This window comes from Epinephelus fuscoguttatus, linkage group LG9 (genome assembly GCF_011397635.1).
Source record: "Epinephelus fuscoguttatus linkage group LG9, E.fuscoguttatus.final_Chr_v1".
Classification (NCBI taxonomy): domain Eukaryota; kingdom Metazoa; phylum Chordata; class Actinopteri; order Perciformes; family Serranidae; genus Epinephelus; species Epinephelus fuscoguttatus.
The window spans coordinates 14,550,816-14,567,231 of NC_064760.1; the positions used below are offsets into that span (position 1 = coordinate 14,550,816).

Here is a 16,416-nt window from a genome sequence, read left to right on the forward strand (position 1 = left end):
TTAAATGTGAAGGAGCTATTTCTTGAACAACAGTCCCAGTGCGGCATCTTTAAAAAACATCCGTGTGACGTTGCTTGAATGTGACATTTTTGTAAATTCCACCATGAAAAACAGTCAGCTGTTTCTTTGATGAATTAATGAGAGGCTTGCTTGAAGACTTTTAAAGATGGTGGATATTGTTTTCCACTTTTCATGGCTTGTAGAGTTCACCTGAGTGCAACCTTTGTGCTGTACAGTAGGTGAAACAGGTCCAGTCTCTCTCTACATCTCACATACAGCTGAAGAATGATTATGAATATCAATCTTCTTGTGTAAATCAGGGAAGTGTCCCAGGAACACTGAAATCTGATTGGCCCGACAAGGTGCTACCACATTATCCTGACTGATGATCTGCCCAGTCAGTTCTTTTGTATGTAGCTTACTTTTGGAGGATTTAAAGAATGATCATCATGACATTTGTATGGTCCCTTTTAAATGAAATTTTCAACACATAAATGTAAGATACTGAAATGTTAGTAATTGAAATAGACATGAGTAGTGGATACAGAAATGGTAAAATAAGGCTACGCACTTTATGCCACCCCTGCTTAGCTCAGTGCCCCACTTTGGCCACCTCAGTCAAAAAAGTCTGGATACGCCACTGGATTAAACAAGAGTATTTTCCAAAATATTAGACTGTTATTTAATTGAATTAGTCTCTGATGCTCTGCACATCTTTTAGAGGTTACAGATTAAACTTGCACAATCTAATGGCTATAGAATATTGACACCATCAGTGTTTAGATTGGTTTCCCATAAGCCTTGATTTCATTTTGAAATTCTGTCTGCCATAAAAATGAAAGCTTGACTAACAGCACAAAGGAGATAGCACCTTTGTTTTCCCAAAGCTATCTGTAGCTATCTAAGTGACCAAAGAGTATCCGTGTATTGATTGACTGATTTGTTTATTTAAGTGTCATGCACATAATTATGCCCAGCTCACACAGGCTTACAAGACACTAAATGATAATCAGTAATAGAAGATTGTAGTATTACATAGGATACAGTGTTTTCTGTCTCATTATCAAGAAGATATAAATTTCAATTAATCTGGCTAAGAACCAACTCAACATATCACACTCAGACATCCAAAATAAGTGTAAGTTCTTTGCAGTTACTATCCTCAGTAACAGAAATGGTGGACAGTAGAACAATCGAACTGCTGAAACTGAGGAAAACGGTAAGTGACCCGAGCCAACGATAATACCACATGGAAACGGGAGAAAAGTTGAAGAGTTATCTGTTTCCACTTTAAATGGAAAAACAAATACAGAAAGTACAGGATATACACCAATCAAATGGGGTTCCTCTCACATGTGAGCACACACAGTGTTACAAAGCTTTTACATCCCTATTCACTGTATTCATGTGGGCACTGGCTTGCAAATTTCATGATCATCGTTAAAAATATATATTTTTGTAAGTGTTTGTTTACTGGTTTACTTACCAAATATACTGACATTACTTGGATTGGATGACCACTTCTCCATCTGTCCCAGTGCAGATGATAACTCTCCTGTGTGACCAAACTCATAATATCTAATAAATGTAAATGATATAGGATCATGCATGTTTTTGAAATTATTTTTAATCGCAAATTTGGTTGTGTTGATAGTCTGTGTGTATGTATTTTGTGTTACTGGTGACTTTTTGTTTATCTAGCAGGTCTATACTGAATGTGATATATTTTAAATGTAAATACAGCAATAATACTAGTGGGGGACATGTAAATTATATAAATGTATATCACATCAGTTTCATGCTTTGTAAGGTTTATCTCCAGGTTTTTCTTTTATCTGTGATGAAATATAAATAAATGTGGTTTGCATTATATTTCAGCATAATGGTAATATCACAAAGCCTTTACAAAGTATGATTTTAGAATAATCTAAATAATGTTATCATATAATTCCAGTGTGTTACTGAATATTAAATACTAACTCACAAAGTGCAAACATATTATGTTTTTGATATTCAAGACTCAACATTCAAAAGGCTTTATTGACAAATCTACAGTCATGTGACAAACATACAGAGAATCGAAACAACATTTTACTCTGAATTGACCCAGGGTGCAGACAGTGCAAAAGGATAAGTATAAATGAGGATGTCAAAGAGAATAGAAGAGGTTATACAAAAATAAAAAATAAATAAGAGCAATCCAGTAGTGCAAATAAGAAAATGCAAACAATTCAAATGGTGCAAATAGGCAAACAAGTAAAATAGCAGCTTGCATACCAGACAAGAACAGTACATGGTAAATGAGTATATGAGGTACTTAAAGTGGCTGGTGCATTTATAAAGATATATCAGTATAATGCAAAATACAGTACAGGCTATATAAACAATATATTTTAATGTTTGTGTATTTTACTGTATGTTCAGTGAGTGGTGGAGGTTGCCATGTGCTGACATAGCAATAACACCAATAAATATTTATGCAAAAACAAGCCTGGATTGTTATAAGCCAACTCCCACCCAGTGTACTATTGTTATGTCTTCAAGCTGTGAACAGCGTCTACTGCAGAGGGGGGGAGGCGCCCACACCAACGAACAATTTGTGGGCTCATTTTAAAATCTTATAGTGTCTTAAACATTATTAGCCCCATCGATTAAAACCCAGCGCTTTGTCATTTTAATACCCTCGTAAAAATACATTTTTAATTACTTAAATTGCCTTTCTGCGGTGAAATAAGAGTTATTATGTTCCGGCGCTCCCCTCCCGCTGCGGGCGAACGTGGTACAGTCCATAATGTGAAGCGGCACTGTGCCCCTCACGTCAGTTTATGGTAAGTCCGTGTCCACTCCTGCTATACCGACGGCGTCTATCGGCTCTATAATCCGCCGTGTGAACCGGGATGCTGGGGGATCCATGAAGCCGTGGACTCCCGGGCACGGTTCTGTCACCACCAGGAAATGAATGTTGTTTATACCTCGTCTGTGTCTCTCATTAGCAGTAAACACGCAGCAGCACAGCCCGCGTGAGAGAAAGGTCCCTCTGAATTTTAGCCGTTATTTTTTTTGAAATTCTTTGACGGTTGAGCAGCAGCAGCAGCAGCCACAGGGAGCAGAACCAACAAGCCGCGGCCGCTTGACAGGTGCCGTCGCCCGGCTCTGCGTGGAGAGATGCCGCCCGTCCAGAGAACGATGTCCGATCTTCGTACCCGGGCGGAGGGTATGTAAAGACACTTCTCACTTCGTTGAATGTGTCAGGGGAATGTTTGCCAGTCAGGTATCCTGCTATTTCCTTGTTCCCGAAAGAAGGCCAGCCGGTAGCTCTCTGTGGGAAGTACAGGATAGTAACTTAGCTAGCTAAAGCTGTGATTAACGGTGCCCCAACATGGGTCAAGGAACCCCCGGGGGCCATGAGAGTTTCCTGAAGAAGTCTCCAGAAACAAAAATGTAAATGTAACTTACTCCATTAAAGAGAAAGTCTGCTGTCACCTCTGTATAGTCAGGCAAAACATACAGCTTTCCCTGACAAAGCTCCATCAAATTGGTGTCTGTACCCTGCATGACTCCTCCTAAAATTAATGTAGGGTGCACCTGACCCAGCAAACCCAGCACCCATCCAGACTGGGACACCCCCTCAGCTACCCACTGCAGTAATCCCATTGTCTTAGAAAGCAGTGACCAAGAGGACTCCAAATTTATTCCTAATGACAGTAGCCACAAGTCCAACAGCGCAATAACAAGTGTCCAGCAAATGGCATCTACAGTAGCGTGGGTCTGATAATACAGCCATTGTGATTCAGCTGGGACCCTCACTCCTTCACTGCGCCAGTAACTTTCCACTGCATCTCAGTTGTTTTTGCCAGGGAAAGAGGATGCGGATACATAGACATTACTTAAGTGATCTGAATGCTCATAAGGGGATCTTTTTACGTTAGGGCTGCAAAGGCTGCTTAGTAGCTTTAGGCATTAAGGTCTGTTTGTTTATCAGGCAGAGCACCTATGGCTGGGCACATACAGGCGTATTACTGACTGCAGATGCACACTCCCGTAGGGTTTCCTCCCCTTTAAATTCCCCCCATCTCTTATTTGTGGCTCTCCCTGACCTCTGACCTCTCTGTACTGGGGTAGAATTTATCTGCAGGGAGGGATCAATAACAGATCCTATAGTTGTAATTTATGGTACGTACTGCAGTTTGAGTTTCCCCCCTCACACTCGATGTAGTGGCACTGTTGTGCTTTGATTTGGGATTGCTTAGGTTTGATTTATAAATGTAGACTCAAGCTAATATCTCAGTCTGAGTTATTGCTGTTGGGTATATTTTTTTGGCTGCTAAAGCAAGCAGTCTGGCCTCTTAAAGTGAATTAAAATGAACTTCATTTCATTTGTATTAGATAAGTGCTTCCATAACTCAGAATGCAGGGGCTAAGGGCACATTTGCATGCCTAACATGTGCTTCTCATTAAGGCTATCTATATGATGTCTACTATAATGCACAGTGTGCCATCTGATTTACCTCTCGTAATGTAGGGACTTAACTGTATGAGACAGTTTTGACTGTTGAGTGTGAGTTCATACAGGAAGTATTCCTTATCTAGGTCCACCCTGCAAGTAGCTAGGACTGTGGGAAATGCATTTTTAAAGAGACATGCGACTCAATTTAAAAATGCAGCATTTGTGAACATGAGGTGCTTGTCTGAAAGCTGCTGCAGAGGAGCATAAAACTAAGACCAACCTCAAGTTGTGGTGCATAACCTCAACTTATCCATATACAGAAAATAATGCCCCATTGATTCATTTGTCAATTATAAATGCCGTTACTCAGTACTTTCTTTAAATGTTTCAATTAGAGTTAATACTACGGCAGTAGGGAATAGTTTGAAGCTTCGACTTCATTAATAAAGTGAACATGTGAATTCTAGATGAACATTTGAATGCTGCATAGTTGTTTTTTGTGTTTGACTCAGTTCGTTCTGTTTAAACACAGTATTTCTGCACAGTTGCAGATAAAGATCAGGCTACACTAACATTATTAGTATTATATTATTTGTAGAATTAGGTTCCAGCAGTGGCTGCGAAGGATTGAGTTTGACTCGTGTGATCCAAACATTTCCAATAACTTCAGTGTTTTTAAGTCCAAAATTCAAAATTTATTGGAAAACAAAAAGATGTAATCGTTTCCAAAATCCACAACATGTTTTTGTGTAACAAAATATTCTGCCTCGGTCCATATTTGTTGGTGTTTAGCCGTTCAAAAACAACCTTTTCACTGTGGTCAAGAAACAGTTTGCTAATCTGCTTGCCGCACACAAAGGGAGGCATCCACTTGTATTAATGGGGCGGTCTAGCAGCAATCTAACGGCTCCATAAATAACATTCATTCAACAACAACAACAACAAAAAAAAGACTAATTTGATCAGAGAAATCACCTAATCCAAATTGAAGATTTTGTTTGAGGATTTTTTTTGTGAAAATCATAAATTATGACAATAGACGTTTGAAGCTTTTCTCAAAAACCTCAAAATTCAGTACAGCCCTAGGTACAGTAATACACAAGTTGTGCGCCTTACTAAAGTCTTGAAAAACATGTTTGAAGGCAGTGTTGATTTTGCAGGTGTTGACTGAGGCAATGACACCATTGTCTGCATTTTCACGTGTTAAGGGATTTACCTACTTTAGAACAAAACACAAAAAAGAAAAAGATAATAATATGAATATTCATACACCACATGTGGAAAGTAGATGACAGAGGGGCAGAGAATAAATAATATTGCTAGTAGTATTTGGCCTAAATGACCATTATTGCACGTCAGATTTTGAAAGATTTTCATATTGAGCATCTTTACCATCCAGAGATTCATCTCCTCCATAGACAATCAATCGACTGAATCACAATGTTAATTCACAATAACTTCAAGATAGAACCCCCTGTGTCAAGTACATAAAATGAAATGGTGCTAAGCAAATGCTTCAAGTGGTTCCTCAAGTTTTTAGCCACCTAAAAAAAATCCACCTAAAAATCAGTATCAGTTCAAGTGTACGCTATGGAGAATATTTTCACTGCTTTACTTTGCTGTCAATCAGCCCTTTCCGATGGAAAACTGAAGCCGCAATCCCAAAGCCACCAAACTCTATTGACAACAAATTTACAGAACACTGGAGTTGCTGGTCTGCCGCTGCCTCAATCAGTTCCTGCGAAAAGCAAAGTGGCAAAACATTCTAAATATAGCACACACATGAATTGATATTGATTTTTTTAGGTGACTAAAATAGGTTTTGCTGCGGCCATAGCAGTACTTAGCTTACCTTCGGTGCTGGTAGATTTGGTTTATCAAAGATGCTAACTGATGTAGCAATCTTGCAATCTTGGTCGATCTTCATTTTGATGAGCAATAGAATAAACTCGATGAGCCTCAGTTGATCTTACTTGAATATACAGTATGTTTAGGACAACACAAATCTGATCAGAGAAGCTTTTGGCACAGCACGTGCATGGACAAAAACATACCAAAAACTTACAACAGCGATTCAGCCTGGAGTCTAAACATCTGCAAGGTCTTGATTGTACAGTTTCTCACCTAACCTAACCTTCAGACACCCTGGAGCCTCCTCACATGCCTCCATGCATACTGTAAAGGACTATGAGGCCTCCAGAAATACATAAACCATGATGGATGAATCATACATTCACACAGTTATTATTATTATTATTATTATTATTATTATACATGATGACATTCAAATACTTAAATATAAAATATTTTTTCTACAATACTAGCAAAGCAACAGGTGCATAAAAAAGGCACAGCAAAAATATCAGACAAGTCAGACCACTGTGTTGAACTATATATCTTTAGATGTTACTGGAGATGTTACCGGCTGAAAAAGACAACAGAAATAAACAAGTTTGGCACTTTCGCTGCACAATTGAAATCAATCACCAGTTGTCTACCCTGAAGTGATGGTCATTGATTGTCTAACGTCACAGTGATTTGGTCTATAGGTATCTTTTTTGTTCAGTCAGAGAATGTTTCTAACCCAGAAATCAGTTATATCCAATATAAATCAAAGATTGTGCCCACATTGTGAATATTGGTCATTCCTGTGTCTGTGCTCCAACAGATAGCCTAAAAACCCTTTTATTTTCAGTCATTAAAAATACAGCAGTTCATTTTTTATGTGACAGAACAAGTTCCTTGGTGTTAAGACTGTCTCTGCTTAATAGCTGTAGGGCAGACTGTTATGAATGACCAGTAATAATACATTGATAATTAAAACTGACTACTAAAATTCAGTGGTTTGACCCAATTTCAGTGATAAAAATAGATGCAAGCATGCCAGTAAAACCAATTTCTGTGCCACTAAAATTGAGTTCCTCTGTCTTTTTAATGAGAATAGTGAGAGCAGGGTGTATCTCACACTTGTTGTGAGTGGTTGAGTTTGGTGGTACTTTTGTGGCATGGTTTTAAAATGCCATCTAAGAGCTGGTAATTATCAAGCAATTTGTTATCCTGTGTGCCACAACAGAAATTACAGTGTTATGCCACTGAAGGCTCCATGCATCCTACTGGAAGAAATCTAAATAATTAAATACTAATATGGATTCCATAGAAAACTGTTGACCAGTGTGGCTGCTGCAGCCACAAGAGCAAACACATGAATTATGCAGCAGCGATTACTGTCACCCCCAACCCCCAACCACCACACCTTTATAGGTTACAAAGAGCAAATGATTGTGCTGTTTTCACTTGGCTCCATAGCACTAAGCATACACTATCATCCCCCCCGCTTCTGTGAAAATACTCTCATGTTTTCTTTGCAAGCCTGTGTATGAATGTTGGATTCGATCATCTCCTGTACGGTGCCAGGTTGACAACCTACCGCTCCAACACCAACATTTCTGGCTTAGCGGCTCCATATCTAGTGAAGTATTTTGCTCAATCACGCGTCTGTTCCGCAACATTTCTTTCGGCTGCTTTTATGAGAGCCTAAGCACACTCCCCACCCTTCAGTTTTATTTTTTAATCACCACACTGCATCAGGCAGGCTTCCATCTAGAAAGGGCAACCCTCTGCCAGGCTTACCACCTAATCCATCAGCAGCCTGTCCGTCAGCTCTCTGTGCTGCACACTCCCCAGTCTTGCCCACCACGTGCCACTCCACTCCTTGTCACTCTTCTCCGCTGTGCTGTGGAAACATCCGACATCTCTGCCAGTCTACGTGTTGCCAAAATAACCTTATCTAGGACACCCGGGTTACAGGTGACGTCAGTAGCTATCAGCATGTTTAATGTGTGATCCTGCGTTGACAGGAAGGCACCTTTTTAGACATTGATCTTTCCAATACAAATTTCCATGATAGGCGGAAAGGCGCTTAATACCTGCTCCCACTGTCTACATGGGAAAGCTGATCGACGCAAGTTAAGGCTAGACAGATGGCAAGAAGCATCCGGTTTGCCGTCTTAGCTTGCATGCTTATCTGCAGACAGACAAAATCCCCCCTCACAATTGACACTAAGGGTGGAGATAGGCAGGTAAGCTTGTCCTGTGAGGAGGAATCTATCAGAAGACCAAAATGCTTGTCTTTTCGTGTCAGCTGATTCACACGATAGAAGGTGCTCTTCAGCATCTGATTGCCGGCATACTAGTTTTGAACGACACAAAGTAGTCTGCTTCTTCTTTAAGCATTACACCTCTACCTTTCTGTCATTCTCAAGATTTTTTTTCATCTGTAAGTGAAGCAGGATGTTCCCCCCGTAGCATTTCAATAACACCAGCTAAGCCTCAGTCTGTCTGAATAGTGGTAACAGCATGGGGAGGGAGACTGGAGGGGGATAGACTGCTCCCTTCTGAAGGGATCGAGAGCTGCCCATGTGCCTGGCGGATCACTGGCTGATAATAATGTGGCACAAAAGCCCAACACGCCACTAAATCCCCTGTCTGGGGCCGCTGGTGTGTCATATCAAGTCCCCTCGGGCCTCTCTACTCTGTCTCTGTGCCGGCGTGGGACATCTCTTCTCCTCTATTTTCCACTTAATGGTTCGCCTCCATCACTAACCTGCAGCCAGTCTAATATGTGTTTCTTCAGATACTCAATTCCCCTCACCTCAATGATTCTCCTCCGTCTGCAAAATAGAGTGGATGTGGCAGGTCGTTGTGAGGAGGGGGAAGATGTGAAAATGGTTATGTGCATGTATCCACACAGAGACGGATGCAGAGACTATGAAGCTATTCTGATGTTTGCTCATGTACGTTGTTATATTGATCTGAGACAATGAAGACCTGTGAGTGAGAGCTTCACAGACAGTGTCGGAAGGACTGCTTGTTTACAAGACAACTGCATTGTCGTGTTTAGGGCTGCAGCTAATGATAATGTTCATTCTCAATTAATCTGTTGACTGTTTTAGTAAACCAGTAATCATGGGGCGCCATGGTGGCCTTGGGGTTAAAGTACTGCCCAAAATCACAACATCCCCTGCGTGTGTTGGCCAGGGCCTTTTGTTACACACCATTCTCTCTGTATCCTCAGTTTATTTCTCAACTGTTAGCCATCCTATAAAGACATAAAATGCCTTAAAATAATTAAATAATAATAAAAATTCATTCATTTACTTAAGTGTCATGGGTCGGCTGAAGCCTATCCCAGCTGACAGTGGGCGAGAGGCGGGGTACGCACTGGACACATCGCCATACTATCACAGGGCTGACACAACTATATAGAGACAGATAACTATTCATGCTCACATTCACACCTACAGGCAATTTAATGTCACCAACTGACCTCTTTGAACTGTGGGAGGAAGATGGAGAGCCTGGAGAAAACCCACACTGTCAGGGGGAGAACATGCAAACTGCACACAGACCGGTTGTAGCTGGCCGGCAGGTTTGACCTCTTGCTGTGAGGCGACAGTGCTAACCACTGTGCCATTGTGCTGCCCTATTAATAATAAAAATAAAAGCAAATATTGTTTAGTCTATAAAATGTGATAAATTGTAAAACATGCCCATGGATGTTATATTACATCTGAAAGCCAAAGTAAATTTTGCCCGATCAACAGTCTCATCCAAAAGATATTCCATTTACCATTATGTAAAACACATAAAAGCAGCTAATCTTGACATTTAAAAGACTGGAAACAGAGAAAATTCCATTTTTGCTGCATTAAACAGCAGTTAAGGTTAAAGAGATACTTTGCTTATTTTAAACCAGGTCTGTGTCACCATGGTATGGGGAGTGTGTGCAGATGAACGGTGTTAAGGTGCCCCACCGTGCTGCCAGCTCTGGGAGCTCCCTGCCCATGGCTTCAACAAAGTCTGTGTCATCGGTGGATCTTGGCCTGCGGACGGGCAAGGAGCTGCTAGAGCTGGTGATACTCACTTTCTGCTCACTGCTTCATTTTCTACTCTTACAAAATGTATTGCTGTTCTCGTGGACAGAAAAATTATCTACCTAGTGTCTGCACAGAGCCTAACAAATAATGAAATATTATGACACTGGGGTCCTTTGGTATCAGTAATAGCAATTATAGCATTTTGTCTCTATGCAATACAGTGATAGTCTTTCTAATTAATACATTGTAAACGTTATTCAGCTAGAAAAGTGAAATAAACTCGGAAAATTGTGTGAGGACTTACATTTCCAGGAAAAAAACAATACAATATTACCATAACTAATATTGTCCATTCCTAAACTCAATTACTGTAATGTCTTAATGTCCTAAATGGTCCAAGAAGCCTTGAACGATCAGTTTTCTGGAATTCATTAGAGCCTGTGATCTGCAGTTGAGATGGAGATCCTCAGTGATGTTGTTAGGATCGAACGTTATTTATGAGTCACTGAAAAGCTGTGTTGCAGACGTGCTGTATGCTCTTAGGGAGATAAATCTTCCATACTCCTTAACTCAGCCATCAGCTCATAAGATGTACAGTTCTCACCTCCGGTTCTCAAATGTCAAATATTTCATGAAAGCGGCATCAGAGAAAGAGGCCCTAAACTGTATCTGCAATCATCATTTTTTCTGCTGGTGTCTTGTTTCTGGCCGTGCTGTGTTCGTCTATGTGATGCACACACGCGTGAACAGCAGGAAAATGCAGCGAGCCTGCACGTGCCAGGAGATAGTCGATGCGATTGTGTCACAGCGGGATGACAAGGTCAGATGGAAAGGTGTCGGCAGGCACTCCACAGGGAAGCAACACCATCAGTGGTTGGGAAGATAAAACTCTCGCTGCTCTTGACCCCTCAGGATCTCGAGCGTTTTATGGCCTCGATTCCGTCTCAACTTTATGTCCAACTGGGCCACAGTGCTGCTGCCACTAAAAACACACATTAAGTACTTCCAGCAGTATTTACTGTGTTAAAGTGCACCCTTATTGACACTGCTGCCTTTAGATGACAGCCGAGAGTATGTGGTTATTAGTAGGTGGATATTAGTGATGTGGGGCTAATGTAAAGGCCGTCAACAATAAAGGCGTACATTATAAAGCTGAAGCTTAATTTACATTTCTGTGTTACATCCTACCGATAGCCTACTCTGTGATCTTATAATGCTCCCTTTCCTGAACGCATGTGCTCCTGCACTAAAAGCAGCAGTGTAAGTGATCCTGTTATTAATAGACACAGTCTGAACACATCAATGCTGTTGAAGACCGACGCCTGGATCAATAAGAGACAAGGATGGCGTCCACTTTATTATTTCCTCTACGGAGCTGAAAGGGTGCGTGCGTCTGTTGTGCACATGTGTTACTTCCTCTGTTGTTCAGGATGATGGAGGTGCCAGTTTTTTCTGTTTAGCTAACACGCCGCTAATGTCACATCAGGTCAATGAGCATCACTCAAACACTGGGATGAATTGTCATCGCTCAGCCATTTGGATATTACTGCTATATTTAGAGAACATATGATAGAAATTAGCACAGTTGTCCTGAATTTTTTTGCCCCAATTCCAGATATGAGTACCAACCTTGAATATTGATTATTGGTCTTTATTAGTAAGCATTGTTGCATTTTTCTGTCAAATCCAGCTGCACACTAATGCAAGATGAATACTGAATCACCCCTGTTGTTAAGGTTTGTTCCGGCCTAGGTAATTTCACACCTGAATGTCCGAACCAAGGTCTACTCTGTACCAAGGCTCATACACTTGATCTGATAAGTTTTGGTTTCACATTACAATTACACGAGTGCAGTTAAGAACTATACATGACATATCTATGTCCTGTCGTCATCACCTATTTTCATCTCTTTATTCTTGACATTGATTGGTTTGTAGATGGACTCTCCCGTCCAATTGTATCCCCTCTCTCATCCTTTTGGAAAATGATTGAAAAGTGTCTGCGGCTCATTTTGTTGTGTTGCGTTGTTCAGGGACAAACTGAAATTTCTCCTCTGCTCTGATCCCCAACACCTGTCTGCTTTGAGCGCAGCCACTGTCACTCTCCCTGTCAATAAACTACAGCAACCCTACGCACTGAGGCGCTACACTAATCTTATCACTTGACGATCGTTTACCAAAACTTCCTGCAATTGGCCTGAACGTCCAAACCATCCAAAAAATGTTTTCACACCAGAGACAAACTAAAACATGGTTCACTTTGATGCAGACCAGGACCACCTCTTTTCGTCAAACCAAGCTTCGGCTGTTTGGTCCGGACCATGGTGGTTTGAAAGAGCCAAAACTACCTGATTCAGGCTAGATAGCCATCTTGGTTAAAGAATACTTGGGTTGACTGTTGATAGAAAGACATGAAGTGAACTCCTCATCTCCAGTGAGTGAGTTATCTCGATCTCCACATCCTTACTTTTACTTTAACTTTAAGAATGACGCATGGCTTTTCTGCCCTGGCACTTTCACTGTCTGAATAAACAGCCATAAACCTGTCAGAGAGGAGCCGACATTCCAGTTGTAACAACCAACCTATCTGGCCTTACAACAGTAACACAACGTAACACTTGTTACATAACATTGTGGCCTGTTGTTGCCTGTTATTTTCACTGTAACTGAGAAGCTGTGCAGCATGAAGCAGCTGCTAGCAGTGTTAATTTACACAGTGTATGTTAATCCTCTAAATGCTCAACATTTTGTTTAGAAAAGTTGTGAAAATTAATAACATTTGGCTTTAAAGTCTTGCAGCAGATTTGTACCCTGTGAATATAAGAGGAGGAAGGGCCCAGGTGAACCTGCTGTTGCATACATCAAAGAACAGTAGAACAATACAGGTGTCCAAAGTGCAAGATGACATCTTTATATTGCTTGTGTTCTCCAAAAGACAGTCTAAAACCCAGAGATATTAAATTCAAGATCACGTATAATAGAGAAAGTGGCAAATTCTCTCATATGAGAGGCTGGAAACCGCATGACCAATGGTTTGTTGGGCTGTCCAGCATGGTAATACTTCAACTTTTCATCTAGTGCCACCAGCAGCTTGAGATTTTGGGCTTTTGTTTAAATAACTCGCCAGTTATTGCATGGATTGCTGTCAGATTTGGTCCAGACATTCATGTTTCCCCCAGGGTGATCTCTGAAAACTCTGGTTTTCATCGAGTGCCATGCAAACGTATAACCCAAGTACAGTGTCGAAGAGCCACTGCCGTAGCTGGAGACTCTTTGTCTTGCTGCTTGATGAATAACCTTAATGATTAATTGATTTAACACATTTGTTGTTCATTCATTTTCTGTCAGTTGACTAAAAGGTGAATCGACAATGTCTCTCCAGCACTACTGAGGTTGTTTCCTCAGCAGCTGTGGAGGAACCTCAAGCCAAATTCAAAAAGGTGGTGACACTTGATGTGTTGTTTTGGCTCTAATAATAGAACCTGGTGTATTATTTTATACATTTTGATTAACGGATCAGGCACAACACTGACACAACACTACGACTGGTATCCATGAGGTCTATTTCCTGTTTGTGGTCCTTTGAATTGCACGCCATATGCCCTTCCCTTTTACCATTCATAAAGTCGCACACAGTGGAAAGGTTTCTGTCCCTGCCGATCCCTCGCTAAGCTGAGCCTGGCTGTCTCTGTGATGTCACAGCAAGCCCCAGCTGCCTGAGTTGTCCCTGCACTGTCCGTCCTACTGTAGCCCGCCTGAGCCTATGGGGAGCCAGACGGAGCCGGACGGGGAGGGGGATTAATTCTGCAGCTGCCCTGTTGTTGTTGTGAGTGCTGGTTACAGCATTGTGATCTGATAAGCGACTTATGGATGTTACTGTTGCTTAGATTGAGGCGGTATCTATATCCCCCTCCAGCTCTTCCCCACCCCTCCAATTCACAAATGCATGGAGATGGCGAGGGGGCTTTCATCTCTGGGACTTTGATTCCCATGAATAGACTGTGGCTGCTCTGTCTACTGAAATATTTATCTGGCATAAATGAATCATGTACAGATCTTTCTTTGGTGGCGATGAGCAGATATAAATGGCACATTAGGCTCAGTGGGTTGAGAAATTCCAAAGCTCAGGGATTTGGAACTAATTTGACCCCAATAACTATGGTAGATGGCCTCAGGTTAAGGTGAACAATGTGCAGACTGACAATGCCGAACTCCACATCACACCTCACCTCCCTGTCTTTTTTTATGACCCGACACATGGCGGTCTTTGTGTGTTTCTATAAGGAGCCAAGTCTCTCGTCATTCCTCCGCATTTTCTGCTTTCAGAGTATTGGCTGTAGTTTTTCTTCACAAAGCCTCTTGACTGTGGTTTGGCTATCATTCATTTGTTCGTGTTAGATCAATGTCAGTAGCCCTGAGCCGCCTGCCCCCACCCACCCCGGTATTATTGAATGAACCGTGTGGGAGCCTGGCTGCGGCTAGGTCACGTGCCTCTTCATCTACACTTTATTGACCAGCCTACGACTCTCTCTCAGGCTCATTAGTGCTTGTTCGGAATCTCAGCAGTGAGACTCTGCCTGGACCTGTTTCTGTAGAACAAAAAGCCTTTTTACAATTTGATTGGCCTCCAGATGGATGTTATACCCCTGGTGATTGACTCATGGGCCCTCCTGAAGGATCCCAGGGCTTAGTAATGGAGCCAACTGACTCATCGCTGTGTAATCATAGACAAAGTAGGTGACCAAAGAAGTTGTAAAATGCTGCCGGGATGCGACATGATCTCTCCTCTGATTTGTTATAAAAGCTTTATTTGAGGTCAAACATGAATAGCCAGAGTAAGATACGGTTGCTAAAAATATCTTGACTGGAACAACGATTTTCACTTGATCCTCTTATTTTAAAAACAAGGATTAGTGCTACTATTACTGTGACAATAGGGAGTCTAAAAATACTTGGGGATGAATTTTAAAGTATTGGTCAGGTGTTTTCATGTGTTCTTTAATATTTGACCCTGAGTGTCATGTCGTGCTGTGCTCCATCATATGCTCAAGTATCACGTCATTATTGTTCCTGTCATTGGTGCCATTAGATGTGTTTAATCTTGCTCGTGTTGACAGTCATGGCAGCAATAATTTTCCACCCCCACCAATTCTGCCTGACCTGAGCTAATACATTACCACTCATGATATCATAAATCTGCAGAGGATGGTTTTATCCGGAACATATCATAGAAGAATTGACAGACAATAAGTTGTAACTTCAGGTTTGGTTGTTTGTGTTTAAGATAAACTATATTGTAACTATGGTATTTACTGTAGTAGTTATTAAGAGACTAAGCTGGCCATGTGACATAGAAAAATTGAAAAACTGTTAATGTAAATGTCTGTAGAATATCGAACATATAACCATAATAATAAACTTGGTGTGGCAGCTGCGGCTGGCTTGACTGCAGAGTTTAACAGTGCTGCTGTTGTGCTGTGCTGCTCTGTCTCATCTGTACATGCACTGTCAGTTCCCTCTTTTTGTGCTGCGATGTTATCAGTTATAAATGTGAGAGAAAATGGACGTGTGGCCTGCATAGACTGTGGCTTGAGAGTGTGTAAGAAATGTCAGTTGCGTTAGTCTGTTTAAGGCCAATGAATGAAAGTTCGTAGCTACACCAAGTTACGTGTTACATGCACAGCTCAAATTCTATGTTCACTACCGTGCATAAAGAAGTGGTATTTTGAGCCCCGTGATAGCACAATAGCAAGTTTTCTTGTGTGACTGACATACTTTAATTATTTAAAAAAGTCTCCCAGGTGTCATAGAAACGATTTTCCACACCAGTGTCTCTGTAACCTACAACACTCAGCGTGGGATAAAAAGACAGACTGGGGAAGACCGGCATGCCTTGGCCAATGCCAAAGCATGCTGGGCCCAGTTTTTTCCCCATTGGGCACCGTCTCCAAAATACGTGCCCCCTTGTGACTATTGTTCCACCCGTCTGTCTGTTGGCTGACACAAGCAATAATCCTGACATCTGGCCTGCATCCAGACTCATTACGACACTTGATGGCATTGATCCTTCCTCTAGAGGCTTCCCCTCCAGAG

The 16,416-nt window shown here is 41.4% G+C and overlaps 1 protein-coding gene across 4 annotated transcripts in view; it reads left to right on the plus strand.

The window, feature by feature from the left end:
• Positions 1-2,649: 2,649 nt before the first annotated feature.
• Positions 2,650-16,416, plus strand: part of atp8a1 (ATPase phospholipid transporting 8A1) — a 147,893-nt gene continuing 134,126 nt past the window's right edge. The window contains exon 1 of one of the 4 annotated variants that reach the window (XM_049585988.1): positions 2,650-3,214. In XM_049585988.1, the coding sequence (XP_049441945.1) occupies positions 3,166-3,214 (49 nt within the window). In that variant the 5' untranslated portion in view covers positions 2,650-3,165. The remainder of the gene's footprint in view (positions 3,215-16,416) is intronic. The other 3 variants (XM_049585985.1, XM_049585984.1, XM_049585986.1) reach the window with 3 other exon arrangements.